Here is a 10,680-nt window from a genome sequence, read left to right on the forward strand (position 1 = left end):
GCCAGGTTGCTTTGCTGGCGGTCAGGACTTGCATTAAGCAAACCAGCCTGGCCTCAGCAATGTTGTTCTGAATATTCTGAGGAGCTTTCACACCCTTACGGATGTGCTGCCACTTCCCCTGGCAAGGTGCTGGTGCCCTGCGAGCCTCTCCTGCCTCTGTCCCTCAGACATTGCCCTCGGGGAGTCGTACCAGCTGCACAGGGAAAAAAACCTGAAACACTTTGATCGAGTGCTGGAATGCATGTCACCTGTTCATTCACTGATCTGAAGAGGACATGCATCACGTTTTGGCAGCACCAGCTGAGGTATTCCTTATCCTAAATTCAATTTCAGTCAGAAAAGATACTGGGTGTTGTGTTTTTTTGCTGTGAGATAGAACAAGAGTTTGCTGTTCCTTCAGAACTGAATGTTGTGGAAAGCCCTAATGAAATAATGTGTGTTACCTAAAGTGGGTCATAGGCAACACTGGAGTAATTAATTTCATTTCATTAATTCTGCTATAATCAGAGACACGCTTCAGAGTTTTGTTTTACACAAAAAAGCTCTTATGTCCCAACAGTCAGTAAGAAAAATTATCTTCCACTATAAATGTTGCTGAAATATGGGAAAATGAATCAAATCCTTAGGAATTCTTGCCTAACAAGTTCTGCTGAAAGCACAGGTGTTAACGCCTGTCAGAGCTAGAGCTTGACTTTGATCCTGCTTAAGTAGGAGTGAATTAATTGACTCAGCTGATGCTACTGGAGTTCTGCCAGCACAGTATAAATGAGATCAAATGTAGGATCTTCATAGGAACTGGATATGGAAAGGTTAGAGTAACTCCTTGGGAGGTTTTTTGCTGTGGTCACTTCCAAATTCTCACGGCTGCAACAAACAAGTTGCACCAGGGGAGGTTTAGGTTGGAGATCAGGAAAAATTTCTTCACCGAAAGGGTTGTCAAGCAGTGGCACGGGCTGCCCAGGGCAGTGGTGGAGTCCCCATCCCTGGGGGGATTTAAAAGCCGTGTAGATGTGGTGCTGAGGGACATGGGTTAGTGGTGGGCTTGGCAGTGCTGGGTTAACAGTTGGACTCTGATCTCAAAGGTCCTTTCCAACCAAACTGATTCTGTGATTCTGTGAAACTTCCCTTTGCTGATGTGGTCCTTGTTGTTCTCCTGTGCGCTTTTCTGGGGCTGCTACCAGGCACTGGGTGACGTTTGTGTAGGACTCTGTGTGGTACCTCTAACGAGCTCTTCCCTGGAGGGATGCAGTTAGGACGGTTCTTCCTCCCTGTGTGTTATATTTATTCACACCAAGCTTCACCTGTCACTTTCCATGTAGTGTTCCACTATGGTGAAGCCTCCTGCTGCCGAGTAACTCAGTGGAGTGTATCCCCTCACAGCTCGTTGGCAAACACCCTAATATCCATCAACGCCGTACTGGAGCTGGGGTTCCTGTTGAGTGATTCAGGTGGAAGGCTGCTGGTAGCAGAGGGGAGATGCAGGCAGGTTCAGCTTCGCTGACAGACCGTGATTTCAGTTGGCACGAGTCAGGCTCTCGCTGTTGCCCCTGGGACTGAGGTCCCCACCCGGTTCTCCTGCTGCAGAGTGGCCCTCTCCGGCAGCAGGGGCGAGCAGCCCCTCTGGCCCCGCGGCGTCCTGCCGCTCGCCTGGGGAGCGAGCCGTGCCGGGGAAGCCCAGCAGAGCCAGAGCACGCAAAGGAACCGGGAGGCAACAGCTGCTGCCACGCACGTGCACGTTAGCTCAGCACGGTATGCAGGGTGGTTTTTGCAAAATATTTATTACAAAAGTAAATATGGCAATAAAACTTAAATAGTAATGATGCGACACTGGCCATAAAGCTCTTGCTATATTATTAGTCTTTTACAATGATCAAGTACGACTCCGAGGGAAGCTGCATGTAGGCAGCTCTAATATATTTCTGTATTATTGGCTCTAGCTGTTCGTGATACAGTAGATGTGTGCCTCCTGCGCTCACCAGCACCCGGCAGCGAGGGCTGTGCCGTGTGCTGGGCGTACCGACCCCCTGGAACGGGCAGGAGCTGGCGACTGGGAGTAGGTGTGCAGGTTTGGGCCCCTCACTACAGGAAAGACCTTGAGGTGCTGGAGTGAGTCCAGAGAAGGGCAACGGAGCTGGTGAAGGGTCTGGAGCACAAGTGTGATGAGGAGCGGCTGAGGGACCTGGGGGGGTTTAGCCTGGAGAAAAGGAGGCTGAGGGGAGACCTCCTCGCTCTCTACAACTGCCTGAAAGGAGGGTGTAGTGAGGGGGGGTCGGTCTCTTCTCCCAGGTAACAAGTGATAGGACGAGAGGAAACGGCCTCAAGTTGTGCCAGGGGAGGTTTAGGTTGGAGATCAGGGACAATTTCTGCATGGAAAGGGTTGTCAAGCACTGGAACAGGCTGCCCAGGGCAGTGGTGGAGTCCCCATCCCTGGGGGGATTTAAAAGCCGTGTAGATGTGGTGCTGAGGGACATGGGTTAGTGGTGGGCTTGGCAGTGCTGGGGTAACGGTTGGACTCGATGATCTTAAAGGTCCTTTCCGACCAAAACGATTCTGTGATAATTCCCATGAAACCTGCCATGCTTTTACTCACCTTTTTTCTTTTAAAAACACAGCAAACAATCCAATACCCACCCCTTTTTAATAAGGTAGCAGGAAACGGAGTAGCAACATTGAAGCACCCCTTGTTCCCCTCTGAGCCACAACTTCTCTTGTGAGAGGCTGCTTGGATTTCTTTCCCTTCCCACCTACTAAAACTGTTGTTCAAGCTCACCAGTGAGAGAGCAAGTCTGTGTTCCTGCTGAAAGGGCTTTTAGGAGCGCTACGAAGAGGAATGCAGTCCTTCAAGTCTCTTAAGCCATATGTCTAATGGAAGCACTCTTTAAATAAAATAAATTTAAAAAGGTGACTGTGTGTGGGGAATCTTCCTAAGGCACCCAAGAATTTAAAAAAACTTCTCCCACTCATATTACTTACAGGACACTCTTGTTCCTCTTCTCTCCAAAGTTAAAAATGTTGGCTAGTTAGGAACCTTAGCATACGGGATGACATCGCTGAGTATCATTAAAAGAAACAGGAGAAAAAAAAAAAAGAAACCCCTTAGTGAATGTAAAGCACTCTGTCCAGACAGCCCAGGTGTCACTAGCTATGCGAACACGTCACGGACAGCACGTCGAAATAGTCACGTTGATGCCGAGGTTCCCGTTGTCAGCGAAGAGGTGTGCTATAGCCGTATCAAACACGAGGCAGTCGCTGTTGAGAATGGCCGCGGCCACCCCGTCGTGGATGGAGCGCGGCGTCGCCTCCCAGGTCAGCCGGCGGCGGTTGCCGTTCAGCTCCAGTCTGTACGCAAAGTTCTCCGCTTGCTTGCGGGTGCCGATGAGCAGCACGATGGCAAAGAACTGCTGGTGACCTTCGTACTTCTCTTGTTTCTCCAGCACCAGCATGAAGTGGTGACCGAAGCACGACTGCATCATCACCCAGTCAACCGCCCCCGGGAGGTTAATGTCTGTGGCAAGAAAAACGATGTCTTCTCCCTGAAGGGTGGTAATGCTTTTGTGGGCGTGCATGAGGTGGGACATCACGGCTTCCAAGGATCCCTGCCACTTGCAGGAGGCACCAGGGCACGGGCAGGAGTAGGGCCGATACTCGCAGATGTCTTCGTGCTCTGGCTTTTCTGTGTGGTGGAGTGTCAGGGAGCAGCCTGTTGTGGCGTACTGGGAAAAGACCAAACACAAGCCGTCAGGAAAGGCACCGGCACTAGTGTCCGCCGCTCCCACCTGCCAACTCCAAACACTGGGGATCAACCAGAACTCTTGTTCTTATTGCACATTCTACATGAGACACTTCTATTTAGCCCTGGAGTCAGAGCTGAGCTCTACTTATTTTTGTTTCCACTTAAAAATGGATTCTTCTTGTCTTTTGTGGTTGTTTTTTTTTTTTTTCCTAATGCAAGCACTTAGATAAAATGGATTGTAAGGCTGAGTTGTAGTTAGATTTGCTGTTGTAGTTAGATCTGATCGGTCCAGATCAGCTGAAGTGGTCCTGGTTTGGATTTTTCTTTTCTTTAAAAAGAACAAAGGATTCTAGTTTCAGCAAACAGCTACTAGAGTGATGTATTTTTAATAGATGTACCTTATTACCATCACAGAGCAAAAGCACTCCCATTAAATTAAAATGCAGATTCCCCACAGCTTTTTTTTAAACACTGGGACAGTTTCAATGCTGCAGTTGTGAGAAGTGGAAAGAGAGAGGACAGTTTTTCACTGAGCATAAAGCTAGCGCACAAGTAAGAACCATCTAACTTCTCTTAATGTCCTTGGGCACATTAGAGGGTTAATTTGCTTTAAACAACCAGGAACGCTTTTCCTTTTTCTCGTCAGTTCAGTTGTCCATGCTGACCATACTGCTTTCAAAAAGCCTCTCCTGTTCTCCCCAAGAGCACAGCTCCCCCAGCCCGTAGGTCCCTGTAGTGATACCAACACCACTGCTAACACTGTCACGCAGGTTACTACGTGTGTGTGGCTGCTTACGGCCGCTATGACACTTCCTTGAGGACAGTTAGGTATAAATGATTATTTCTGGGCTAATATGTGTGCAAGAAGTTTCAGCTCAAAGGGTTAAATGCCCAAGATGCAAATCACCCACGCTGCAAGCGCTAGGAGTACTGGGACAGAAACTTGACCTTGTGCTGCTGGAGGAGCTTGTTTGATAAGCCATAAAGAGTTAACGTGAGCCTTCACTCGCCGTGTCTGCCCCTGCTGCTTAATCCTCTGCTAAGGGCTTTATTGCAGGGTGCTGCGGCGGAACAAGTGTCCTCCTGCCCAAGGCAGAAGCCCCATCACGGCAAACGCACGCTCTGCCACGCGTGCTGCCCTGCTGTGGAGCGCAGCGACCCAGGTACTGTATGCTGCCAGCCCCGACGGCCTGCTGGCCTTTCCCACGGTGACACTTCCATCGTGCAAGGTGTTGAAGAGCAGCTCCAAGTCTAACCTCGGTAACAAAACCAGTAAAGCTATACAAGCTGCTGGTCGGGCGAAACCAGACGCAGCCATGCCACTAACGCCTGGGCTGGCGTCACTGTTCTCTGCTTTTTCATGGCCCTTCTCATCATTTCTAGCGTTCCGTGCTGGCAAGTATTATGTACTTGTTTTCATAGTCACTTGTTCAGCACTGTATTCTCTTTCCTAACAGGGAACAGTCAGCTCAGAGCTCATCACCATCTACGTGACTTAGCACGCCGTGGTTTTGCCACGTACGTCACTCTGCGTGTGCTGCTCTGAACTTCACTTTGACAGGGTAGCTTTCAGAGTGTCCTAAAGCATTCAGAAAACATCACTGAAGCTTGAAGTGCTCAGCAGAGGCAGGCTGGTATTAGCAACCCTGTAAAGGGTTTTCTGATAAAAATGCATTTTTATCAGGAAAAAAACCCCACCGCTCTATTAGAGTCTACCATGGAAAAAGGAAGTGTGACCTTATTTAGGTTTAGTGTATTTGCTTAAAATCTTTAAAATGACATAATTTCTTGTGAATTAAAAAAACCTCTGTAGAGGCAACATTGGTCAAGGTACAGGAGTAAGTCTGGATGCAGTAATAACATGAATGTGCAATTTCTGTTTGCCAGTTGTTTGCTTAGATGGGAAACCCGTCATGGGGGTAGCAGCAGTGGTCTAAGGACACAGAGTGGTTCTGCCTACCTCCTACCACCTGTCTGAAGAAAATTAAAGGAAGTGATTAGTTTGGTATTATTTAAGACTTGTTAGTTTATATACAGTCTCACTATGCCTTCCGCTTTTTAAACACAAAGTGCTGGTTGTGAGGTGCAGAAAGCCTTTTCCTCAAAGCGAAGTGTCAGAGTACAATGAATTTACTGGATTCTCTTTTCTTCAAAAGGACCAGAACCATCTGGAGACTCAGAAACGTGGCAGTATCTCCAGTTAGAGATGGCTGTGTTCGAGGATCTCGGATGACTCTCTTCATGCGAGGTACCTGTCCTACCTTCCAAGATGCAGAGCATCACCACTCCTAGGAAAGCTGGTAAGAATGGTTTCAATCCCCTCAAAAGTCAAGCCCCATGTACTTAGATTCTTTTTAATGTATGTAATAACTACAAAAGCAATTTCCTTTGCTGTAAGTAAAGCTTATTGTTAGGTTGAATTAACCACAGCAGTGACAATTCACGGGTGTACCTATGCAGGAGTTTTTGGGGGCGTTTTTTGTTTGTTTTTTGTTGTTCCACCCCCCCATCACACATTGCTAAATGCCATCCTTGTAGCTGCCCCACCGGGCTGCTATCAGCGTGTAGACAAACACTGAATTTGCTACTGGATAATCTTTCCTTAGTGCTGAGCTAGTTTTTGCCCGTGTGTGTTGGAGATAAGTTCTACTATAAACTGAAACGCCAGCAGGAACTGCCTACAGTCGTACACGGGGCAGAGGACGAGTGCTGGTCCCACGTCATTTCCACGGCCACGCCACGATCACTCAAGCATCAACATCTTTGTTTGTCAAGTCCCACGACAAAGGGCGAGCAGAACGTGGCAGGGTGCAGATCTCAGTAACACTCGTGGTTACCTGAGGACTGCAGATGACAACAGAGAACACTCACACCTCCACTGGCTTTCCCGTAGGCTATGGATGAAGGAGCTAATGGAGGAACGCCTCTCCCACCCCACACCGCTCCGTTAGCTGCTACACTTGGAGCTGAGACCTGGCTAACGACCTGCACACACTGCTGTGAAAAGGGATTCTGGTGTCTCCTCATAAAGCTTCTCATTCATAAGGTTTATTTTCTTTTATAGCCAGTATTGGACAAACCCCCAAAGTTACAGAAGGACCTATATCCAAATTAAGTCAGCATCATAACTTAGAGGGCACCTTTGTATTATTTTCCACTTGCACTTATTTAAAAGATGAAAGGAAACAAGTAATTCCTTTTGGCATTCATTAATTAGGAGCCTGAGTGTGTTTATGATGTGCATTTTCTCTTCTGCCGATTCCTTAGAGCACTAAAAGGCATTTTATATTTTCAGTAACTTTACTGTGACTTTTAAGATTTAAATCCTCCTATAGATTTTTTCCAGAAGCGCTGTAAAGCGCAGAGATGCAGTAACTGTAATTCCTTCTTAAAGCATTTTAAGAACAACCACCCTCAAAGCAGCTATAGCCACGGGCAACACCAAACCCCCCTTTTCTGTCAGCTCTGTCGTGTCTCGGTCCTGCTTATTTCAAGTGCCATTCACAGTTGTCTCTAGAAGCGCAGGGACCTCCTCCGGACAGACCAGCATCTCCATGTGTTCTTTCACATTTTCCAGAGCTCTGACTTTCCCCACCTCTCTCTGAAGGCTTATGGCAGGTTCCCTTACCACGTGCAAGCCCCCGGTGAGCCAGAGCAGGGCCAGGCCCCGGCACGTGGCGGGCTGGCGTGTGCCGCTGCAGAGCGGGGCGGCTCTCGCCGAAACCCCCGGTGCTGCTGCAGCACCCGACGGCCGAGGGGCACGGGGGTCACCCCCGCGCTGGCTGCCTGCGACCTACATAAGCACGGGCTGGGAGTTACAGCCCTGACAGTTCGTTACTGTTTCTGGGCCCAAGAAGTAAGAGTGAAAAACACCAACGCGTGCTAATTTCATTTTGCGGCCCTTGGGAGCAGTGAAAGCAGCAGAGCAGGAATTGCTGACGGCAGAAAAAATCCACATAAAAGAGAGGGTGTGCGAGGGAAGAGGAGCAGAGACTTATTTACCTCTCTGCCCCCGCAAGAGCTCTGGGTGCCCGACGAGCAGGGGACAGAGAGCTCGCGAGCGGAGAGGACGCGCGCTCCCACACGGGTCGTACCGCGGCACGGTCTGGACGTGGGGCTCTCAGCACCGTGTTTTCGGGTCCGTGGGTCCCAGCTAGGCAACTCACGGGCCCACGTGTGACCGCAGCAGCGTGGCGCCGGGGAACTCATCGTCCCGCCGGCAGCACCGCCCGGCTCCCCCACACAGCTGGGGCTGGCTGCCACCCCTGCGCTGCCCCAGCCGTGCGCCATGGCCCAGGGCTCCTGCCTGCACTGGGATCTCCCCGGGCAGCTGCGAGGTACGGCACACCAACCGCTGCTGGCTCGATCCCTCTCCAGCTCCCCCAGCTCTGAACCGGCTGGCAGGTGCTGTACCAAGAAACCAAAGCAAGCCCTGAGCCGGCACAAGCCCAGTCCACGGCCTCTTGCCAGCCACAGCAGCAGCCTCTGACGCGCCAACCAGCACAGACCCGCACCTCGGGTTATTGCAGGCCACCGAAACGCCGCCGGGTCGAGGTGAGACTTTCCCAGTCCCATAACCAAGATGCTGAGCTGCCCACTCCCCAGCGCTTGCTTCAGCCATTGCAAACCTCACCAGCATCCCTCCTCCTCCAAGTCACTCCTTTGGAGAGCATGACATCAACTGCAGGAGTAATAGCTAGAGGGATTTTTGGAAATGCTGTTTTCTTAACTGGCTGACACGTGCTAGCCGCTGCCTTATGATTCCTTTAGAGAATGCCCAACTGGAGGAGTGTTTACAGCTGATACACCTGAACCAGAACGTGCCCTACAGACACAGGAATTGCTATTCAGTTCTCCCTGGGGGACATGGGGTGGGGGGTGTTCCTGGACATACTTCTCTTTGTTGGTGCTTCTCCTCTACCCGTGGAGAAAGCAGACCTCAGGGGGTGAAGAAGCCAGTCCCATCAATTAATGGCCTAAGACACCTTGCTGTTACCAAGTGAGTAAAGGAACGTCTGACAGGTAAAGTTAGGAATGTCTTGTCTTCTCCTCCTTATGGGGAAGAGTCTGTAGGCTTTGTCTTCCTTCTCCCACGCTTTGTTTACCCGCAACGCATGGGGACGAGCCGGTGGGAGTCCTGCCTGGCTGTTCGGCTGCTGGACAGACTGGCACCCTGCAGCAGCAGAGCTGCACCTCGGTGCAAGCAAGGGCTGTGAGGACTCTGGTCCAGGAGCTGCTCCAGCCTGGACGCATCAGTTGCGTTTGGGACAAGCAGGGAATACCAGCTGTCACAGATGAGACCGACGAGACGCTTTAGAAAATGAGAACTAGGCCAGCATTTCAGTGAAAAACCCGCCCCGGCTGTTTGTGCTCCCCTGGGCTCAGACAGGGTCACAGCTGGGCACGTGGCTCGCTGCACTTGCTGTGCTCAGCAGAGAGGACCTGCGTCCCACCGCTGCGCTCCATCTGTTATTGCTGCCGTGAGGTGAGCTCCTGTTCAAGGGTGAGCGGCGAGACAGCCCTGCGCTACCAAAAGCTCTGTGAGATGCCGACAGCCATCCCACCTTGTGCCCCAGCCGGCCCCCCAGGCAGACGGGGCTCCCACCACCGACCACGCTGTGAGCTGCTGTTACTCCCTGAGCATCCCTAACGATGCGACCTCGCCATGGACAGCTCCCTATTTTAAAACTTTCTTCTCATACGCAACGGCTCCAGGAGGTCCTGTATCTGCCCCTCCATCACTTCAGCCTGGGGTATTAAAATGCTTTTGGAATTACAGAGGGTTACAAGCCTTGAGGGGCTCTGGGAAGACACAGAAAGGACCTGTCCAGCATTGTCTGCTCAAACACAGAAGGTTTTTTGGGAAAGCTTTAAGACAAGGCGCAGGGGGATGGGGATGGGGGGGTGGTCCGGGCAGCCCTACCGGGCCGCCCGGACCCCCCCCCATCCCCATCCCCCTGCCAAGCCCCCATCCCGCTCCCAAGCCCCCTTACCTTGCAGGGGAAGAGCACGGCCGAGGCCACCTTCTCCATGGCCAGGTTCCTGATGCTGGGGGTGAGGGAGCCCCGGCAAGTGGGGCAGAGGCTCAGCTTCTGCCGGCATTGATTGCAAACCAAATGCCCGGCCTGACACTGCAAGATGGGCGGCAGGACATAATCGAAGCAGACCGGGCACTCGAAGAGCGAGGTCAGTTCGTGGTGCTGCTGCTGCTGCTGAGGAGGAGGAGGTGGAGGAGGAGGCGGCGGCGGGGGAGGCGGCGGAGAAGCCCCCCCGGCGCCCGGGAGGACGGCGGCGGGCACGGCGGGGGACGAGGCGTGCTGCTGCTTGCCGCAGGGCTTGTTAGCGCCGGGGCCGGTGGAGGACGGGCGGCTCATCGCGCCGCGCCGCCGCCACCACCATCGGGCCGCCGCGGGGACCGGGGGACGGGGCGGGGGGGGGACGCGGCGCCCAGGCGAGCGGCGGCTGCGCGCGGCCTCCGCCCCGCTCCCGGCGTGCTCCGCGCGGGCGGGGCCTGCGGCGGGGGGGCGGTTGTCCCGGGAGACGGCGCGGTCCGCCGGGGTTAAACACCGGGGTCGCTAGGCACGGGCCGGGCCGGGCCCCCCCGGCGAGGGGCAGCTCCCCCCCCCACCCCGCGCACCGCTGCGCCGTGCGTGAGCGGCCGGGGCTGCGGTGACAGGAGCGGGCACAGGCCGGGGCGTGCGAGCGCGGCCCGCGGTGTTCGGGGCTGGTTTGGTGTGGTTCAGACTGAGGTGGTGTCCAGGGGCTGGTTTTGTGCGTGGGGAAGAGGTGGGGCTGTTCTCCTTCCCCAGATAAAAGAAGTTTTTTGGGAAAAAAATGTGATAGTTTAATCATCTGCTGTTTCCGTAGCACTGGAGCAGTGATGGCAGCAAAGTCCCAGGAGAGAAACCTCCTCAAATCCCTGCCCTGTTCCAGCAAGGCTGAGGAAT

The 10,680-nt window shown here is 52.7% G+C and overlaps 1 protein-coding gene across 2 annotated transcripts; it reads right to left on the minus strand.

The window, feature by feature from the left end:
- Nucleotides 1-1,825: 1,825 nt before the first annotated feature.
- Nucleotides 1,826-10,138, minus strand: SIAH2 (siah E3 ubiquitin protein ligase 2). 2 transcript variants are annotated; one of them, XR_011048648.1, is made up of 3 exons: nucleotides 9,727-10,138; nucleotides 2,974-3,713; nucleotides 1,826-2,876 (listed from the first exon to the last, which is right to left on the minus strand). XR_011048648.1 is itself a non-coding variant. In XM_068406430.1 (2 exons), exons 1-2 carry the CDS (start codon nucleotides 10,105-10,107, stop codon nucleotides 3,156-3,158), a joined length of 939 nt encoding a protein of 312 aa, XP_068262531.1. In that variant the 5' UTR covers nucleotides 10,108-10,138; the 3' UTR covers nucleotides 1,826-3,155. The 2 variants fall into 2 exon arrangements, 1 of the variants encoding a protein (XP_068262531.1); XM_068406430.1 differs by having other exon boundaries at nucleotides 1,826-3,713.
- Nucleotides 10,139-10,680: the final 542 nt, after the last annotated feature.

Source organism: Nyctibius grandis, chromosome 8 (genome assembly GCF_013368605.1).
Source record: "Nyctibius grandis isolate bNycGra1 chromosome 8, bNycGra1.pri, whole genome shotgun sequence".
NCBI classification, from domain to species: domain Eukaryota; kingdom Metazoa; phylum Chordata; class Aves; order Nyctibiiformes; family Nyctibiidae; genus Nyctibius; species Nyctibius grandis.